Genomic DNA, 23,078 nt, shown 5'->3' on the forward strand with positions numbered 1-23,078 from the left:
TTTATTTAAAAAGTAGTAAACAAGGAACATATACAGTTCGATAAGTCATCAATTACCGTTGAGTTCATTTTTCTAGTCGCTGCCTTAACCTAGATTTTTGAGTAATTCAAATTCTGGTCATACTGTAATTTCTATGGATAGCAACACTGAAAATGCTTCAGATTTGTATTTTCGGATGTAGAATAACATTATCTATTATTGTGGGAAGTTACATTTTATTACCTCTTTCCACTTGCGATAAACGGGCAAAAGAAAAATTATTAGTTTTTCAGAAATATTTAGCAGTCTACCCCCTTAACAAAATACATTTATATACTGTCTTAAAAAACTCATTTACCGAGTAGTAACATTTATCTACTAAGAACTTGTGAAGAGCAGATTTAAACATAGAATATGATTTATTTTGCTTTAGAAAGTCAGGTAAATTTTTTGTACAGTTAATATATATGCTTTTTTGAAAAAACGAGAAATTTTGGGAGATAAGATGCAAACTATTAACGAATCGAGTATTGTATTTATGGACGTTACTGTTTTCAATAAATAAGTATTTATTACTTACGATAAACAAGATAATTTTATATAGATACAAACAAGGTAATGGTAATATTTTTTGTCCTCGAAAGATGGACTTGCAAGAAGTTTTTGGTGACAATCCAAACACAACCCTTAGTGCTTTCTTGTGTAAGCGAAACGTGCTAATACATTCAGTAGAATAACCCCAAAAAATAATACCGTAACTTATTAAGGAATGGAATTTTGCATAGTACACTGAAACTAAAGCCTGTGTTGTGACATTACCTCTTAGTCTACGGAGGCCGAAACAAATACTACTTAATTTTTTTGTTAAGTTGAGAAATATGCTCATTCCAAGATAGTTTCGAACTAATGGTGACACCAAGAAATTTAGTTGAAATAAAAAAGCCATCACATAAGGAATAAACTTATTTTGAAGAGGACAAAAATTTAGCAAGGAAGTTTTATCAGTATTTAAAACTAATTTATTGCTGCTTAACCAGTTACTTAATCGTGAAAATGCAGTGTTTAGATTACATTCAATATCATGTCGTGAGTTACCTGTAATGATAACATTGGTGCCATCAGCAAATAAAACACACTTATTAGGCAACATTTCTTGTGTCAAATCATTAATGTATATAAAAATAAGAGCAATGGACCGAGCACTGATCCTTGAGGTATGCCAGTTAGTATTTTACCTTTAAAACTACTAAACTTATGAATTTTGCCATTTTTATCGTTCGTAATTTGAACTACCTGATATCTATCTTTTAAGTGAGATTCGGTCCATTTATTGGAATAATTTTTAAGTAAGAGAGCATGACTTACAGTGTCAAATGCCTTAGTAAGATCAACAGACAGTCCAACTGCCCATTTTTTTTTATCGCGTGCATAACAGTACTAAGAAAATCGAAAATTGCAGAATCAGTAGATTTACCAGTTAAAAACCGATGTTGTGATAATGATATTAGATTATTGGAATGTAAGTAATTCCTTATCTATTTGACATTACTGTCTCAAAAATTTCTGAAAATACAGACAAAACCGAGATAGGGCGATAATTCTTAATATTGTAACGACTGCCTTTTTTGAACAAGGGAATCACTTTAGCCATTTTTAACCGCTGTGGGGAAAAACCTGATTCTAAGGAAAAATTATTACATGAGTCAGATGGGGAGTAATTATCGAAGCAGGTTGTTTTATAATAGTGGATGGTACTTCATCAAGACCTGCAGAACCGCTATTTCTCATCTTTCTTATAATAGCTAATATTTCATCCATAGTTACTGGGTTAAGAAAAATACATTCCGAAATCAGCAATGCAGCACCGTTTGTTATACCTTGACAAATATAATATAATAGATATTGCGCAAAACGGGTTCCAACGTAATAAATCAACTGACACGGCAATATACAACTATCTTGATTACATTCGTGAAGGTTTAGATAATAGGTAAAAGTGTACGGGAATATTCCTAGACTTAACGAAAGCGTTTGATCTAGTTTCACATCAAATAATGCTTGAAAAATTCAATAATATTAGTATAAGGGAAATTGTGAATAAGTGGTTCCAAAGCTATTTAGAAGATAGAAGTCAAGCAGTGGTAATTGACTATACTAATCAGCAGGGTGCAGTCACCAGTTATACATCGTGAAACGAGTAAGATGCGGAGTGCCACAAGGCTCTATTCTAGGGCCAGTTCTTTTTATTATTTTTTACAAACAACCTTCCAGCATATGTTAAAACTGCAAAACCAACAATGTTCGCTGATGACACAAGTTTAGCGCTTACTGAGTACACTGATAGAGAAATGGAAGCCAGTATCAGACAAACCTTAGATGAACTGAACTCGTGCATTGAGGATAACAAATTAAAATTAAACATTGATAAAACGACAGTAATGCACTTCCATCATTCCCGAAACATTAACGTAAATAATCCAGTCATTCACATTAAAAATAAAAATATAAAAGCTGTAAATGAAACTAAATTTTTTAGGACTTTGGGTATACGACACACTGACACGGGATAAGCACATTAACACACTGCAAAACAAACTTTGTAAAGTACACTATGCATTGAAAAGCGTGAAAACTGCAACATACCAACATTTAAAATAATTTACCATAGTCAATTTGAAACACTACTTTCATATGGGATAGTACACTGGGGAACCTCAGCGCAAAGTGAGATAATATTCAAAATACAGAAAAGAGTAATACGAACAATAAAAGGTATTAAATGAAGGGCTTCATGTAGAAAAATATTCAAAGAACTAAAAATTTTCCCCCTACCTTGTCTCTACATATTACGGATTGCAATTTTTATAAACAAACATCTCAAATCGATACTTAAGTACAATAGTGACGTACATAGTTACAATACAAGAAAGAAAAGAGATTTTGTTATTCCTACACACAGTACAACACTTTACCAAAAAGGCCTTAAGTATACAGGAATATTAATCTACAACAAATTACCTAGCAATATAAAAGATTCCAAATCAGACAAAATTTTCAAAGAAAGACTAACACGATACCTATTGTCACATTGCTTTTATTCTCTTTCTGAATACTTTGAACGTACACAAGAAACTTGTAAAACCACAATTAAATGAAAAGCTAGTAACTATAGATATCATATATATCATAATAATGTGGACAACTGTAAATAATACAAGAAGTGGCTATGTAAATAAGAATAGTAATATGTTTGTATAGTGATATGTATTAGCAATATGTAAGTTAACTGTGTATACATATAATTTGTGTACTGTGTATCAAACCATCTGGTTATTTTACAAAAACTCGCCTTACAGAAGATGTACGTGTACTAGTAATAAGATGTACGGTATAAGATGTATTAGATGTATGATCTTTGTTATTCATATAGAAATATTGACATGTTCTATACCGCATGTACAATTGTACAACACTGTGGTCGCTTGAACGCAAAATAAATAAATAAATAAATAAGAAGATATATTTGAAGAACCACTTGTACCATCTTGGTGGGATAGAGCACCAAGAGCTACCTGAGGAGAGGTTATAAATAATTATTAATTTTATTTGTAGTTTCAGCAGGGTTTGTAATTCTTTTATTGTCAAAAGTGATTCGACTCAAATTAGCAATATCACCTTTATTTGTCTGTACCGACTGGTGGATAATATTTCACATAGTTTTAATTTTATTTCTAGAATTATTAATCATTTTCGAATTATGTATTAGCTTTGTTCTCTTAATGTTCCCGAGTTGTAGGTGATCGAATTTTGCGTCATACCTTCAAAAACAGAACCCCGTATACGGAACTCATCCGGTAGAGATCAGATATGTCATGGTGGTACAACTTTACGTACTCTATAACCGTGTGAAATGTTATCTTGTGGAGACTTATGATTTCCGGGTTATGGGACCTCAAGTTTCCCTTTTTTTTTTTTTTTTAATTAAGAAACTGTCTAATGTGAGCAGTAGCGTTGGTTGGGCTATAATGGCTTTCACTGTCAGTCTTCCGCTATTCTCTCGCGGTTGTTCATCATTACAACGTGGAATCTAGTGCGAATAAATTCGCTACGCCAATGCAGAATCCCACCAAGTGTGAAGTGCACTTCGTCATAAATTTTCTCCAAGTATAATGTCAGCGCCCAGCGATATTCACAAAGCACTTGTTCCCGTTTGTGGAAACACCTGAAGAAACATATTGCTGGATAACATTTCTACGCTGATGAAGAGATCAAGGACAAATGTGATTCGAGCAGCAAGCGGTAGAATCCTATGAGTGTGAGATACAGAAGCTATAGAGGAGCCTGCAAGAGAAGGTCTCTGACAGCTCAGAGCGGCGTTGCGGCTACTCACGTGTCAAGACTCTTTCGGTGCATCTATAATGGCAGTTTTCTTAATGGTGTAAAACAGAGTGATCGTGGTTGGTAACACTATCACCAAAGTAAGGGCTGCATTTTCCCTCCGCACGTGGAAAGGAACTTCAAGGATCATCTCATGATGGCTCCTTAGAACCCCGACCCCGACTTAAGAACCCCGACAATATCTACAATTACGTCGAAAAATAACCCTTCATCACTAAATACATTGTTATAGGTACTTTGTCGAATATGCATTTTTGGATGAATACTAGCCGTTGTAACCTTACTTTATTTACATACCACACACACACACACACACACACACACATATATATATATATATATATATATATATATATATATATATATATATATATATATATATATATATATACAGTAGAGCGTCGATTATCCGAAGTAATTGGGGGACATGGGTGTTCGGAAAACTGGTTTGTTCGGATAATCGAACTGCACATGTTTATTTGCCAAAAAGAAGTACTGTACAGTAAATTTATTCATAAAAAGAAGTGTGCTGATTGTTGAAACACAGCGACTGGCGGCTTGGCCGGTCAGCAGCGCCTTATGAAGGCCCCATTAGAAGCAATGTTTCGCCAGCGGTGGCTCAGTGCGGCGACTACTGTGGGAAACTTGGTTTGGGGAGAGAGAGGGGGATGATGGACGGTAGGGTGGGAGAGTAACAGGTGCGAGCGAGTACACAGTTCGATTAAGCGGTCGTTCGGTTGAACGACGTTCGGTTAATCGACGCTCTACTGTATATAAAACAAATAGCTACTTGTAAGTAATGAATAATAGAACTGATATTTACCCTGCAGTCATATTCATATATCTCTTGTGGATATACGTTTGGTTTCTTCCAAGCAACAAGTAGTTCATACACTGGCTGGCGAAAACCGCAATTCAAACACATTTCTGCAAGCTTCTGAAAATTACAGGAAAAAAAATTTAAATAGTTACAAAAAAAAAAAAAAAAAACATACAAAGAGCATACGAGAGATGAATATTGAATCCTGAGTTTCCTCAGTGTTTTCTAATTCTCACATTTTCATTCCAGCAATTTTTTTCATAACCATTCAATGTTGTAAATCACCCGTCTCTTTTAATCTACAGTACATAACCATGGGAAGTTAACCTAGAAATTTCATTTAATTTTATTTCAGAATAAGAAAGATAGCAAAAAAAAGTAACTCTATAATAAACACAAATATTGAAAAAAAGCAAGCATTAATTCTAATATACAGGATGATCCAAAAGTGTGGGAAAAACCCTAATAAGTGTAAACGTTGCAAAACATAACCAGAGTAACATTGTAGATGCGAAATAAGGATGGGGGAAAATGTTTGAGAACCCGTCACAATGATATCCACCATCTTGAATTTTACGCAATTGTCTTAAATGGAAACCATAGAATGTCATGGTTATTTTTTTTTCTGTAGCGCTAACCATTACGAACCTATGTCTATTTCTTTGTTTGTATTGTTAAAGGTAGCTTACTAGCAGAAGAGGGAGCTCTTTCGTGGTTAAACGGTTAGCGTGCGCACTTTTGGCGTGGGGGCTCGGGTTCCATTCCCGACGGGAACTCATGTGGTTAGGATCACTCGTTAAGCTCTAGGTCATATAACCTCGATGCTGAAAGGGGCGCTAAATTCAAAAACAAATCAATGTAACAGAAAGTGGCCTTAACGCACGTGGAGTGCATTGAGGTCGCTCTGATCTCTAGAGAACGAAGCGCTAGGTTGATTGCAGACGATTTTAATCGTCGTCATCCGGAAAGAACTCCCTTCAGCAATGGTACTGCATTCAAAGTGCTTCAGAAAATCCAAGAAACCGGATCAGTGGCAGATCGACCCAAGACTGATAGACTACGCATGGTTACAGACGAGGCAGTAAGTGTGATAGTGTTGGCATCATTCAGTAAAAATTCCAAGAGAAGTACGCAGGCCCGTGAAAATGGAGGTAGTTGCGCCTCAACTGACATGTGCATTATGTCAGTTGAGTAAATGGTACCCTTATAACCTACAATTTAACCAACACCTTATAGAAGATGATTCAGATCATCGACTGGAATTTGCTTAATGGACTACAGAGCTGCTACGACAAAACCCTATAGTCACCTCTGACGTATTGTTTACTGATGAGACAAACTTTTACATGTCGTGCGAGGTATAAAAAATAAAAAATAAAGTACTGGTCAGATAGTAATCTGCATTGATCTGGCGCATCCGCAGATGTTACGGAAAGGTGACAGTGTGGTGTGGCGTGTGGAAGACTCGCGTTGTGGGTTGATATTTTGAATATTAAGTAACTTATCTTCTTTTAGTTTGAAACGATAGAACTTCAATATTTTAACGGCGTGATTTCTCTCACAAGCAGCGCCTGACCCATTCTTCACCGACAGGACCCTAATGTCGATGGATTATTGGCACATGTTGCAAGACGACATCACTGCTGTCGGATAATGAGTCATTCCCTAAGTTCTTCCAGCACAATGGTGCCCTACTCCATTACTTATCTGTGTCTGTGAGTACTTCGATCAGCAGTTTTTTAATACATGAATTGGTCGGTGAGGTGCTGTGAAATGGCCCCCTCGTTCCCCTTACCTGATGCCACTGGGATAGTTCCTGTGGCCCCACGTGAAGTCCGCGGTAAAAATTAGGGATGTGCAGCATCTTAAGGAATGAGTTGTGGACGCATGTTCCAACATTAAAGCCGACACATTGCGCAAGGTTTCGCGTGGCTGAGAACTCAGGAAGCATCTGACAATCGACTGGAATGGGAAACACACTAAACACGTCCTGTAACAGTGCGTGACCCGTTCCGCATGTCCTCTTTTGTAGGGAATACAACAAACGAACAGTCAACTTCGTGATGGTTACTACTACAGCAGCAATAACAGTGATATGAAATTTCTACAAACATTTGCTATTAAAATGACATATCTTGGACCACCCTGTAATTAATTTCTCATACAATAATTACTATACAATCCAAATCATGTTTTATAGAAGAGAACAGCAATGAAACAGTTTAGATAAGAAATTGAGGATTAATCTAATGTCTTTCCTATCAAATGTGGAATCTAGACACCATTGATCATTTAATTTCTATTCTCTGAACAAGGAATCCAAAGTATTCTTGGTTCATTCAGTAGCTACTTTACTGATCAATTCGTTTCTGTTTAATCTTGCTCTTTCTAAAACAAGTGATAGCAGAAAACTTGATCACAATTAAGATCTTAAACGTACTCCAATAATATGAAACTACAGTTAAATTGCGTACTAACTGACGAAATAAAAGAATGCTCAAATTTAATGCTAACTATACACCAATTATTTTTACAAACTTACTTGCAAGTCTTAGAGTTGCTATATTCAAACATCAGTCGAAAATACAATGCAAGGGGGTGGTATTTATCATCAGTGAAAAAGTTTTAATTATGTTTAATTTGCAAAAGGTACAAGATATCTATGTTCACTCTCAACATGCAACAGCTAGGCTGATCTCTATTAAGCAACACTTAGCCTAAGAGCCCTACTTCACGCGGAAAGAAATCCTTTTCTTTTCTCCCTAATGCTGTAGAAAGCCAGAATCTGTTGAAAAATGGAATAGAATTAGACCTTGTTCTAGAAATTTCGAATGATTCATGTTTATCATGTACTTCTGTTTGTTCATTTTTTTTTTTTTTTAGTTTCTTTTTTTTAATTAAGTAAATTGTAGTTTCTAATTGTAAAACAGAGAAACTATTTCGTTATAATCTGTTTACATCCCGCACATAAAATTAAAATGTTGCTCTCTAACTTAATAATAATAATAATAATAATAATAATAATAATAATAATAATAATAATAATAATAATAATAATAATAATAATAATAAGAAGAAGAAGAAGAAGAAGGTGTCACAGATGATGTTTAAAGAGATTTTAAAGATTACTTTAAAGGAATATAGCATTAATAATTCAGATAAGATCCCTGGTAGTAATTCGCACCTTTCATCCAACTTATAGCATATCGTGTGAAATTCATGAACTAAATAACAAATACTGTTATCTCTTATTTTGTATAGATTTCAATCTCATATATATAAGATCGAAGTCAATATATATATATATAAGGAACAGTCGAGAAGTTCCCGAATTTCGTTGTAACTATTTATTATCACAATATAGGTACACTCATGTCCAAAATTATTGTTCCATGTCTATAAAGATGTTGTAGGAATATAGTTTGATAACGAATTCGCCGGGTATTTCTTATAATGTTAGTATGTGTATAATCGGCAAAGATATATATGTGGTAAATTTCATGTCAATATAGCAGTAAATAAGAACAATAAACCGAAAATAAAACTTTCTTGCCCATTTAGCAACATTTTGTTTCACTCATTCTAATTTTCATATTTATAATTCTTTTCCTATGAAATTTACCCCAAATATACATTTCCCGATTATACACATAGCATTAGTATTAAAAGTACCCTGCAAAATTATTATCAAATTATATTCTTACAAGAAGACAGTTATAGATATGCATCAACACACACTTGTTTCACCGCTATTGCTGTTGCTGGAAACAACGCTGAAAGTCGTCTTTTTGGTATCTTCCGAAGTCCAGCCGTCACGTTGGTTTGGATGTCTTCTACGATGGTAGAAAGGTTACCTTTGAGGCTCTTTTTTGATATTCGAGAAGAGCTAGAAGTTCACTGGTGCTAAATCCGATGAGTATGAAGGCTGGTAAAGGAGGATTTCTGGCTCTTCCCCACGATCAAAAAGGGCCTCAAAGGCAACTGTTTAGCCACCGTGGAAGAGATCCAAACCAACGCTACGGCTGAACTTTGGAACATACCAAAAAGAGAACTTTCAGCGTTGCTTCCAGCAACAGCAATAGCGGTGTAACAAGTGTGTGTGTGTGTATGTTCTCAAGGAACCTATTTTGAAGGCAATTAAGTGAATATGTACGTATTTTGTGATAATAAATAGTTACAACGAAATTCGGGAAATTTATGACTGCTTCTCACATATATATAACCAGAAAATACTAAAATTAGCATCACTAAAAAATACACTATAACTACTTTCGCTAAAAAACAATAACAAAAATAACTTTTTTTAATAATAGGCAATGTAAATTAAATATAATCTCAAACAACACACAGAGCTACACAAAAAATGAATTCACTGGACACAACCGAGTAAGTTATTTAGTACCTATCAAATTACATAAAAGACAATTCACTTGTACAGAACATAATTAGTTATTTTGTTTAAAGTTTTCAGCAAAAATTGTTAAACAGACAAATAGAAATAAAAATTTACTCGAAGACATAAGTTTCAGACTTTAGTCAAATGATCAAATACTACCTGTACGTATGCATAACTGTTATTTATTCTGTGGGTTATAGTAAGAAGAAAACATATACATACCAAACATGCATTATTTTCAGCATTGACAATGGTCCTACAGCGTTAGTAGCTTCAGAAAAGACATGCATCCAGAACTGAATATTTTGTCAAAAATAAAAACATACCAAAGTGGGAGGTTCAGAACAATCCGTTACAAGATAAGCTAATTGTTCTTTCTCAACGCGACGATTGATACGTGTGATCACAGTAAACCTGAAAGAAATCGAACAACGAAGATCAGTATATATATAAGTGGATAAATAGAATATAATCTCTACAAGACTAGAAAGTGATTTAACGAGTAATGAACCAGAAATTAAATATAAAACAACATTAAAAATAAAAGATCTTTCATCTCAAATACGAGGAGAATTCAAAAAATAAAGGCACATTTGTAATTTCTCTTTCTAGGGATTGGCAACACTGTTACTAACCTGCGCTGAGTGAGTATAGTTGGCAACACTTTGAGACAACGTGTCACTCTTATTCCCGCGTAAGTCGTTGGAGTGTAGCAGATCGTTAAACATGGCAGCTCCATTGTTGATCTGCACCGAGGAGGAAATTATTCGTCGAATACAAGAGCAATATGGTGACAGTTGTTGATCACAAAACAAGATCTAGGAATGAGTAGAGCGTTTCAAACAGGGAAGAACTTCTTTATGTGACGAGGAAAGATCGGGCAGGCCGTCATCACGAACTTGGGTACATCATCACGAACCGGAAAGTAAGGCTGCGAGCGTGGTTTGGAAACTCCCATCACCACCAGAAGTTAAGAAATTTAAACGCCAGCCGTCAGCTAGTCATTGATGAGGTGCAAACTTGGTTACAGGTGAAACCGAAAAACTTTTTTTCTGACCGAATAATAAAAAAAAAAAAAAAAAAAACTTGTAAAAAGTGCGTTGAAGTGCAGAGAGATTATGTAGAAAAATAATGTATGTTTCAGTTTTCTATTATTAGACTAAAGGTACCTTTTCTCAAAAGTCCCTTTACTTTTTGACTTCTCCTCGTATTAAAAAGAAATTTTTCTACGGATCAATTAGATCTTTGGAATTATATTTGCTAATCAGGGTGCTAACTAGCTATTTTTCTAATGCTACGGCAGTTTTCATTTAAAGGGGGGAGGATGACTAGAGACTGTATGGAAATCTATAGGAGGGAAACATGTTACAATTTCATACATACATTTCTTTTTTTTTAATTTATTCATGGAGGTCAATACACTATTCTACACCATATTAGCTTTGAAAATTACCACCTGAATAGTGTAAATTTTATTCATTATTAATTTGCTGTTTAAAATTCCCTGCAAATAGTTATTTGTAAAATATTATTAATTTAGCTTGGATATTTTGTTACTTTGAACATCCGGAAACACAGTATTTGCGATCCCTGACAGCAATTGGCACCATTCATCTAACTCATAACATATCATATCGATTTTATAAACTAAATAAGAAAAAAAAAAACTAGAATATATTATAGCAAATAGATTTTAATCTCATACGTATATATAACCAGAAAATAGAGTGAAAACATTACCAAACATTAGGAAGTACTTTCGCTAATACTTCATTAGACATGAAAGGTATGAAGTAGGGTAAGAAAGAGAACAAAAGAGTAATTGTAAAACACCCAACTGATCACCATATTGATAACAGTGCTCCAATATGGAGACGATCTAGATGCTTCACAACTATCTTTCTATTTCTTTTCTTCACACTATAATTTTTGCTCTTCATGTCTAATAAAGTGTACCTAGGTATAGTGAAAATATTCTCGTAATATGTGATAATAAATGCGTTTTCCATGTCCGCTTCAGAATTCCCTACATACATACATACAGTGTTTCTTTTAGGCAAAGTTCTCGGAAAGCTCTCCCATCTCTCCTCTCTCCCTCACTCAACCGGAGCTAAGGTAAAATAAATTGCGATTACAACTCTACTCTTGCGCAGATTATATCCTTTAGTAAGCAGTGTCCAATGGCAACCTCTCAAATTTTGGTTTTGTCTTCCCGGATAAAATTTTCGAGAAGGGTTTGCATATTATATACATATATTAGCGTCAATTGCCCGCTTTGCTGGGATACAATAAGAAAAATTAATAATATGTTCCGCTAGTGAGTCACTTTTTACTATTACTGAAGCGCTGTCTGATATCGGTCATTTTCGATCATTTTATATATCCTCCCTCCCTCTCCCCCAAGTTGCGGGGCTGAATGGGGATTTAAACGGCATCTGAAGCGTCACTGTTCACCTCAGTGACCCCGAAAACTATGGACTCAGCACTAATAGCGGCCATTTTCGATCATTTATGTATACAGGGTGATCCTGAAAGATGTGCACAAACTCCGGGAAGTGATTCGTGACATCAAAAGCATGTTGGCGAATTCCACGTCGGGTATGAGTGACAAGGGTGCCAATTTAGAATCGAAACGATGTATTATCACGATTGGAGTTACGTTGGCTGTACATTACTTTGTCCACTTCGCTTGCGTTTCCCCAAAGTCTTGCTGTTTTTCGATGTTTATGATAGTGTAGAGTCCTTGGTTTGTAGCATTGAATTATAGGTGTGATACTGTAACTTTTCTTTTAACACGTAGATCTGAAACATGTTACAACTTGACGAAGTGATGTACCAATATATATATATATATACATTGGGTTGGCAACACTGTTAATCTTGTGTTATCACAGAGTATATCAGGCAATGTCTCCCTGTGCGAAATTTCAGCGTTCTTTATCTGTTACTTTAAAAGTTACAAAAAGCGTTTCAAGGTATATTGACCTCATGCTTTGAGTAATTAATTTGTTTCCCTTATTGAGAATTGAATTCAAAAAACGTTCAAACGTGTTTTTATTTGTATTTAATCGGGAGTTTTAATTACCAAATTTCACGACCCATTGTTTAGTGATTCTAATTTTAACTCTTTTTCTACTCTAGTCTTTCCAGAAATCAATTTATCTCCATTTCCTCTCTTGCAAGATGCATTTTGGAAAACACTTAAACACGCTTAATCATTTTAAATTATTATTTTAAGTGCTGAATTAAAAATTTCCAACTGCAACAATCAGACAAGAAAAACGGAGAAGAAAGAAAAAGAAAAACAAAACTCTCAGGGACAATGTTCCCAAAAGTATACATTTTTTTTCTTCCTACGTTACAGAAAAATTATACTGTTCACAACTGAACCTTCTGACTACAGCCGTGTTGTCTAGACTTGAAGAATGAGTCAGTGACTCATTTAATCAACCTTGTATCACTTCTGTCTCACAATATTTCAACCGACCAACTTTCAACCTTTAAAGTCCTTCTACTTTAAACTTGGCAAAATTTCTACAAGATGTTAGCTCTAATATAAGTTAGAAAATCTGTATACCTCTATTCTTCTCCCAGTGTGATGTACCGCAGTAAAAGAGCTTATTAATTTCTATTTACTCTTTGCATACGTACAAATGTCTTTACATCTCTTCTAACAAGTATGGAGTAACTCAAAAGATGTACACACTGTTAAATAATGAACTTTCAAATAAGAAATGTAAGCAAAAAACTAGTACTCACCGCAAAAAAAATAAAAAAATAAAATCTAAATGGCGCTTTCGGAAGACCCTGCTTCTATCTTCAGCTTAATTTGAAGAGGATTTAAAACATGGGAGAGAAATGTGGATAGGTAAAAAAATGGTTAAAATGATTTAAAATATGTGAAACACAAGTCTTCTGTCAAAAAAAAAAAAAAAAAAAAAAGCCAAGGGTTACTCACTCGTCACTGTTCACTGTTGTTCACTGCTTTTCTTTTTCTATCTTCCAGACGGCGGAAATCTGTAGTGAAAAGATTGCTCCAAATCACATTTATGTTTCCTTTATCTAAATTGAATGTAGAATTCTCTTTATGAATGTAATAAGCTTCTTTAATATTTCGTTTAGTTGTTGTTTTTGCTTTCTCTATCAAAGATGAATTAGCAATGCTATAGTTATTATCTTTAAGATGAGCTGCCAATCCGGATAATTGTTGTATGCTACGAGATTTGGATGTGCGAATGTGCTCAGCTATCCTGATACAAATATTCATTTTTGTTTGACCTATATATATTTTCAATTGACATTTAACCCGATATACGCCACTGCTTTGTTGAGGATCAGTAAAAAAATGCTTTAAAATTTGTTATGTAATTTGCTATGGATTTAGAAGGAACTTCTGAAATCTTGATGTTGTGTTTTCACAGTATCTTCTAAATTTTTGCCGAAATATGGGGGACCAGAGGGACACTAATCCATTTGTTGGCTTCAGCATTTATTGTTGGTTCATGGAGGGTGCCAATAATCTCCTGCTGTACATGCTTGTACCACTTCAGTAATAAAGATTTTTTAGAAAATATTTTCTTGTCCATTTATTAAATATTGAATTTTCTGATTGAGATCACCAGGGGGATCTGAAAGTAGAACAGCTCTCGCGAGTTGACGGAAACGCCTCATTTTTGGTAGTGTTCTAGCATATTATTATGTTATTACATTACATGGTGAACTAATATAAGTTTGTGTGTTCAAAGTACCGACTACTGATGCACAAACTACTGACTAAAACGTGCCAAGTTCGATATTTGGAGAGTAAAGTTTGATGGCCGTTCGTAGGTGATGCAATGTAGGAGGTTTTTGTCTATAAATAATATTCTTGACAGTCCCAAGTCTAGAGGAGTGAGGTGTGGGGAATATGGAGGATATTCGACAAAACCTTCTTCAACTTATCCATCCTTTGGGTAGGTTTTCATTAAGAATCTTCTTGACTAGATAATGGTAGTGGGATGGGACACCATCTTGTTGGAGATAGAACCTCTCATCCCCATAGAGACTTGCGCACTCATACCGGTTTCACGGGCACACTGCCTCACAGACTTTTGTGGTGAGCGAATGAATTATTCTAACACAGTACGTGAGTTAGCAGGACTTCTTGCGACAGGATGTCTAGAACGTTTTTGTGCACACCTGTAATACAATCGTCGGCTTCAAATTTATCACCAACTCGGGCAATGGTTAAACATGTCGGTGGTTGTGTTCCAAATTCATTCCGTCATTGTCGTTGCACCTTACTGATGGTTTCGTACTGTATGTACCACCTCAAGACCACCTTCTTTTCTTCAAATGTCAGTTTTGCAGCCATGTTACTTCATTCGCGCCACAAAAACCAAAGAAGAAAATGAAACCATTATTTGGATGCAATGTAATAACAATACATTAAGCTATAACATTGCCAAAAATAAGGCGTTTCTGTCAATCCATTTGAGAGTTATTCACAACTAAACAGTGTATTTTTCTTGAGCCACATGGTATTTGATAATAGTAACACTGGCATCAAATATTCTATTTCATTTCTCTACTCTGATGACGAGCAGCTTAGTCTCGAAAGCTATGTGTCCTGTTCAGTTCCTTCAGTATGCTTTTGCTCAAACTACCAAGTAAGCATCTTCTATTTTAATTTTAATATGTTCCTTCTGAGTTTATATGTATATTCCGCTAATTTTAATTCCGCTAAAAAGTTGTGATGTTCGTAATTACAAGAAACAGAAGGAATTTCTATATTAATAGCCACAATGCAAGTATATACAAAAAAAAAAAAAAAAAAAAAAAAAAATTGTCATGCTGACAAACGATTGCTAAACTGCAACAAAGGAAAATAGCAATCAAAAGAACAAGAAAGTATATTCTATAAGAAATATGATATTTTCTTTAGTCGTTATCTGTACAGAACGTTGCCAGGAAGCTTAATAACTAAAAATAATGTATGTTAATTTTAATCAACATTAAATAAATCCCAGTAAATTAATTCTTCACCAGTCTGCATTCTACCAAATTTATTTCAGGGGGGGGGGGAGGTTGAGCTCGATAGGCCCCCTAAATACGCCAATGAGAGCGAGCGTGAGTATGTATCTGAAAACCTAAATTTTGATGTGTTCTACATCATGTTTAATATTGTAAACATACGATGTATAAAATAAGCATATTATTTTAAAATTAACAATAATAAATTTGAAAAACATAACTTATTCAAATGCTTCAGCAAGATAGCTAGTATCTGAAAAGAACAAGAAGGTGACGGCGACAAATAGCCTCGTTGCTGACGTCCCTATTAAAATTCAATCAATCAAACAAAAAAACAAGAAAGTAAAGCAAGTTATTTTTTTATTGTTTTTGTTTACGTGCAAACTTACTGAAACAGTCCCTCTTCAACTAGTTGTTCGTGTTCTTCCCGTGTCAATAGAGGTTGAGTCTCGTAAGTTCTATCTCTTTGATGTCTGTGCAAACTGGGTGGATGAATTAGTTGTGGTCTTGCCCATGAGATCTCTATTGGTCGCCCATCCAGTACTTGGTCTAGACGAGAGAGAAAAATATACTAAACATCAATCAAATGATACCCATAAAGCAAAACAGAAACAAGTTGAAGCTAATGAGGTAGCCATTATATGAAAAAGGTTGAGAATTTAATTATCCATTTATGTTAATTACAATGACAATTGATAAATGGAAAATTCTATGCTTAAAGAAACTACAGGGCGTTTCAAAACAACACCGACAACGTTTCGGAGATGATTCCTGACATCAAAAGAAGACAAAAAGTATAGACCAATCTAGGTGCACGAGTCCGTCATTTCGGAGTTTCATGTTTTCGTGTCATTTTTTCAAGTTTTCGGCTGCCGAAAATACGAAAAAATGAACTTTAAAAGTCCATAGCTTCAATACTATGGGACCTACCGTAGGCGGGCCAAGACTTCATTTAGGAACTAGTATGTGTTCTATCAAAATACCCAAGTTTCAGAATCCTGTGGTACTTCTGCAACAATTTTTATAGAGGGAGTTGCTGAGTACTTCAAATTATATACCCATAGCCAAGCTCCCTCTATAAAAATCGTTGCATGGGTACTGCAGCAACATATATTTTTGGACAGAGCACATGTAATTCCTAAGTGAAGTCTTGACCCGACTACGGTAGGTCCTATAGTATTAGAACTATTGACCATTAAGGTTCTTTTCCTCATGTTTTCGGCAGCCTAGAACTCCGAAATGACAGATTTCTGCACCCAGATTGGTCTATACTTTTTGTCTTATTTTGGTGTCAGGAATTACCTGCCAAACGATATCGGTGTTGTTTTGAAACACCCTGTATAATAATAATAATAATAATAATAATAATAATAATAATAATAATAATAATAATAATAATAATAATAATAATAATAATTATAATAATAATAATAATAATTTTATTTTAAGTGATATGAACAGCTCATAGGGAAAAATATAGCACTATGTTAAAATCATTACATAATCATTTTAAACAGACCAGAAAGTTTATAATATAGAATGACTATTAGAGCAGATTAAGGCCTTTGTCAGAAGGTTAATATACTAGACATATAAGATTCAAACTGATATATAAAACTTAAAAAAAAATGGTCAATTCTTAATATACAATTAACAGAACAAAGCAAATTTTCTGGTCTGTTTTCGGCTGCGAGAAGTCTCATTTAAGTACCATTTAAAATAATGAGTTAACCTTTCTTAAAATTGCACATCCAGCGTGCAAAGATTTTGGCCACTTATTGTCATATTTTACGTAAAAGACTGGTTCTTTGAATAAAAGATTATAACATAAAAATACACTGAAAATGCACAATAACAATAAAATCAAGATTAGCAGCTAGAACCTTTGTCATAAAGTAAAAACAGTTTAATTTTTTTGTAAGAATTGCTCTGTTATTTCTCTTAACATATGTTAATTAAATTGTAATAATAATAATAATAATAATAATAATAATAATAATCACTTACAATTCAAACGACTCATTGCGAGCTTTGCGTCTTCATGCCGCTGGTAATACACGAAAGCATAAGTTTTGGTCTTTCTCACCGCTACAGTTCTATTGCCAGTCGCTCGGCAGAAAATATCTCTAATGGTTTTTGGTGTTGTATCATCATCCAGATTTCTCACGAACAAAGTACTGACCTGAAGGAAAAACAATAAAGTAATATATAGTCGTGACAGCTAATTAAATCTAAGCACTTGCTATTTCCGTGTTTCATATCTGTGCTTGCTATTCTGAAAAGTAGAGAAACAAGAATTTTAGGAATGATCATTAAAAAAAAAAAAAAAAAAAAAAAAAAAAAAAAAAAAAAAAGATCAAAAGATTGCGATCTTGGCCAATAATTAGATTTTAGATCAGGGGCCAGAAAATTTTTGAGCAGAGTTTTCGTTTTTTTTTTTTTTTTTCGGAATAATCACATCATACTGAGTTAAGTGATAATTTAGGTTTGGCTACACTATATGTAGTTTTCCAAATATAAGGCCTACAAGAAAATTTTTGCCTGAAATATATTGGATCTTTTGATCCAATAATGAATAAAAGAGAACTTTTGGAAGACAAACTTGAAATAGTGTCGTTAACCCGGTTTTCCACTTAAAACTAAGATTAAAAAAAAAAAAAAATCTCTTTAGCAGAGCTATGGGTCATCTACTCTTCCGTAAGACCTAGATTCTACTTTTTCTCCTCTCACAAAACAGAACATTTTAGGAGGACAAAGATTTAGAAATAAAACGTAGCTGAAGGATGCAAAGTATACCTTTCTGAATGGATGACAGCAGAAATGTTAGAAGTTATATACTAGACGAACGTATTGGTTACCTATGTGGAAAAAGGCTCTAAAGCATATTGACGTAAAATAAAGTGTTTTGCTATGAAATAGTTTAATGATTTTCTTTACTTTTTAAATCAGTATTGTTTTCTAAACGATTCTTGTAAAATACCTTCATGCATTAGTTTTAAACCATAAATTGACAAAATTTAATTAAATCTGTTTGTATATGGTTAAAGTAGTGAATATCTGTCTTGGCTAATTTAAGGATGAATATGCATTAGCAATGATTGAATTGATTTGAAAGAGATTTCCTGAAAATTAATGATACACTGGTATACTGTAACTGATTTATTCTAACATAAGAAATTGAATTAGGAAGTAGGACTTTATTTTTACCAGTTGTACACTTGATTACTCTTGAAAAGTCTGCCCTTTTAAGGTAGACTATTAAAAAAACTGAGCATTTTCTGCATTCATTGTTTCCATTTAACATGACGAATATATTTGAAGAGATTACTTTTACTATGACTACCATATTGGGGAAATAATTTGCGAATTAGAAAGCAGTCTTAGAATATTTTAATGTTTTCGTGAAATACAAGTAAATAAAATAGTTTTTTTTTTTTTCGATTATGTCCCATATGCTAAAGTAGACGGATAATAACTGTAAGTGAATGGTAATGAAACTTAAGAAAGTAAAAGAACTAAATATGTACGACCAAACCCAATCAGTACCAAATGAACGTACTACAATTAATATATTGTGTTTATACGAGGGGAAATCAAAAAGTTCCCGGAATTTTACTGTGGCTCTTTATTACCGCAATATAAGTACACATTTACTTAACCGCCTTCAAAGTAGGCACCCTCGGAACATACACACTTCCTCCACCGTTGCTGCAATTGCTGAAAACACCGAGTGAAGTCCTCTTCTGGTATCTTCCGAAGTTCAACCGTTGCGTTGGTTTTGATGTCTTCTGCGATGGCGAAACGGGTATCGGTGTTGTTTTCCTTACAGCACTGACACCGTAAACTGATTTTAAGATTATAAAAGTAGGTATCTGAAGCAGGTATCCCCAATTTGCACATGAACTCGATGTTTGTGTATTGTTTGAACCGCAACATTGCACAAACTGATCACCACATACTCATCTGTTTAGTTATACTACTCGTAAACTGACTGTTATGACCTGCTCACACTTGTCATATTCACAACGATGAAACTTAAGGACTGCGCTGCACAATATTCAGTCATTGCATGACAAATGCCAAAACTAGAACAACATTCCTGGAACTTTTTGACAGGGGTAGACAAAAAATCTAAAATACTTCATACAGGACACGTAAGTTTGACCCTCCACTGTACAACACATGTTGCGGTTGCCGATCGTTTTTTGTTTTGAATGTGTCATGTGGACCTTCCTCTTCCGTCAGCAGTAACCAGTTCACCTGTGAGTGTCGTGGTGTGAAAGTGGTGTGGTAAAATGGGCGAGCTGACAGACTTCCAAAGAGGCATGATCGTTGGGGTCCGCCTGGTTGGAGCTTCAGTGGCAACAGTGGCGAACATTGTGGGGGTATCGAAAGGCACTGTGTCCAATGTCACGAGAGAATGCAAAATGACAAAGGGTTGTGCACAATATCATATGAGGGAACCTATAACACCTCGAATTCATTCTCTGACAAAGATATACTAGCTGAACCTGCGCTCCCTACACAGCGCATCATTCGCATATGAGCATAAATATCCTTCTCATACCTCACAACATCCGTACACCCTTTAAAGACACAAGAGAAAGACGTCTTGATTTAAAAAAAAAAAAAAAATCGGCAAGGGATACCATAAGGGGAGATTTATACGATTATTTTTTCAATATCTCGGACCGTTTACAAGATTTGAGCCTACTTCCAGTTGGAGTTTCTAATTCATGTCTTCTTGCATGCAATATACAATAAGCAAATACATTACATTCACAATTATAATGTCAGTGATATATGGTGTTCATTGAGCAAAACACTTCAAACAATAAAGATTCATCTTAGACTGGAGAAATGGTTATCCGTTTTTCATTATTATTTGGCCCTGAAACAAATGCCTGAGAGATATACAATCCCAGTATATAACTATGTTCTGTTCGAATGTATAACTCATAGGATATTATGCTTTAAAAAAAATCAACACTTTCCGTGTACTCCTGAAAAATGTAACAAATAAATAACGGTCACGTTTTTTAAACGTTCAATTAGAACTGGACAATCTACACAAAGTTTGGAATCGACCAGTGAAAAGGGCACGTTTCTAGCACTTGTGGGTGGATCAAACCACAAATTCCTTTTTATTATTATTATTATTATTATTAAATGCAACATTTGTTCTCGTATATGAATAATAAATTCAATACAATACTATACGCAAGATAAATTATCATGATAGTTCATGTTGATTGTTGTACTTAAATCATATGAAACGTAATATTCCTGACTTCGACGAAAGTTAGCTACAGCTAATTTTGCAAATGTTCTTAGTGTATGCCAAATAAATTAAAGTGGAGGAAAAGTTAAAAGTTCGGTCTTTAGACAATGACCGTCTGCATGAAATGCCGGTATTACGGGTCAGCTACATGACGTGATTTGTAAGTATTTACAAGTTCGCCTAAAAATGCCAGGCTTATGAATAGCTCCATAGCGAAAACATTGAGGTGAATTTTGATGACGAGAATTTCATTCAAAAGAAGAGCTTATAGGGAACTTACATTTCGTATAGGTGTAAAGTGCCAGTAAGCACCAAAAATCCTAGACATATCAAAAGTGAAAAATTATGTGCCTGAAGAGTTACAAGCGTTTTACGATAACGTTACGGAATTGCCAGCTTCCGATGCTGCAAACAGTGGTCATGATGATTAATGGACCATAAAGACAGTATGTGCAATTAGAGTACTTCCTGTCTTCATTCACCACTTTATAAGTTTTGTTGTTGTTGTTGTTGTTGTTTATTTATTTATTTATTACAGCTACAAAAATGTCCATGAAAGAAAACTTTGAGCACAACATAAAAAATAGCTCAAGTGGTAGAGCGTTGGCCTCGCATTCGGGAGGTCGCGGGTTCGATTCCCGCTACCAACCATCCTGACTGCGGTTTTCCAGGGGTTTTCTCAGTCCTACCAGGCAAATGCCGGGATGGTACCTACTAAACAGGCCCTGGCCAATACCTTCCCAAATTCTTCCCATTGTTATCGTTGTTGTTAGATATCCAGTATAAAATGGCCTCTGAGCTGTATCTGGTGATTGTTAAATAAATAAACAAAATTGAAACAATATCATATATTTCCATAGGAAAATAATGTATTGGGGTATGTCCCACGGTAAGATCTAAGCCAGGGAACATAATAGAAGTTTGTTTCGATGTCATTAAGATTTGAGAATAATGGTCGTTCATTTTGGTATTAATGTATAATTATTGGAAATTCGCTAGAGTTAAGTCAGTCTGCTGTGTACAAGGTCATTTTATAAATTTAAACTGTGAAATCACTTTATATAATAAAATATTGGTGTTATCTGATAAGTATTTTTTCCTTTCACAAAATTTTCTCGTTGAGTGACAAACGGAGAATATTCCACGATAACACTTTGTGTAACTAAATATACAACCTCAATTACATTTTTGATGTTTTGAGCAGTGGCGGTGTAAAGGTGGGGCGAGCGGTGCCCCCGCCCCGTGTCCCACTTTGTGGGGGCCCCCCAACGGTAGGTAAAAAGTAATTACTAAGGAACCTTGTTAGCATGAGCCGTACAAAGGCAGTCAAGGTTTATAATCCACACCTTCACTAAAAGTAAACGCAATTAATTGCCAATCAATATTATACCAATTTACGGATGAAACCACAGAAATATCTGTCTAATAAAACTAATCAGTGCTAGATTTCCGTATAAGCTAAACAAGCTATAAGCTTCGGGCCTCATTCTCTTGGGAACCCGAAAGAAATTTAAAGAAACAACTGAATGTAGATTAAAAATAAACAAAATAAAAATTGCATCATCTTGGAGGCTCCCAAAGAAGTTTAAAGGAGTGTTTCCACTCTTGGGGCCCCCCAAAGAAATTTAAAGGAAAAGACTAAATGTAGGTGAAAAATAAAACAAACGTTTCGCTTTCTTGGGGCCCCCAAGAAAATTAAAGAAAAAAATTGTGTAGGTGAAAAATAAATAAAATAAAAAATTTACTCTCTTGGGGCCCCAAAGAAATTTAAAGGAAAAATATATGTGGATTAAGATATGAATAAAATAAAAAGTTTTACTCTGTTCAGTAACCTCAGAGAAATTTAAAGGAAAAAACTGAGTGTAAATTAAAATATAATAAAAGAAAGTCAAAGTATATTGTGTTGTTTACATTCTAAGGTCTTATGATGCAAGTAATGGTGCCCCGTCTGCCAGCCTGCTTCCTAAAATATCACTGTTTATTTACATGTTTATTCATATATCAGTTCAAGAGAAGGGTAGAAAGAAGGGATCAATGTATATGATGCTTTATTAGGGTACTAGCAATATGTTGCTAACTAAAAGCTCTTTGGTGCAGACACTATACTCGCTCATTCACTTGTTTTCCTTCTGTCTTTTTTCTTTTGTCCTTTACAAGTCGAATTTTCAGCGAGCGAAGCCCTTTCACTTAGC

The 23,078-nt window shown here is 34.5% G+C and overlaps 1 protein-coding gene across 1 annotated transcript in view; it reads right to left on the minus strand.

Moving 5' to 3' along the window:
- Positions 1–23,078, minus strand: part of LOC145687897 (putative RNA-binding protein 46) — a 56,719-nt gene that overhangs the window by 15,855 nt on the left and 17,786 nt on the right. Inside the window, exons 3-6 of the mRNA XM_081761440.1 lie at positions 17,613–17,787; positions 15,995–16,154; positions 9,920–10,007; positions 5,201–5,314 (exon numbers count right to left, since the gene is read on the minus strand). Of these exons, the coding sequence (XP_081617566.1) occupies positions 5,201–5,314; positions 9,920–10,007; positions 15,995–16,154; positions 17,613–17,787 (537 nt within the window). The remainder of the gene's footprint in view (positions 1–5,200; positions 5,315–9,919; positions 10,008–15,994; positions 16,155–17,612; positions 17,788–23,078) is intronic.

The sequence above is a fragment of the Thermobia domestica genome, chromosome 6 (genome assembly GCF_964235325.1).
Source record: "Thermobia domestica chromosome 6, izTheDome1.hap1.1, whole genome shotgun sequence".
NCBI lineage: Eukaryota > Metazoa > Arthropoda > Insecta > Zygentoma > Lepismatidae > Thermobia > Thermobia domestica.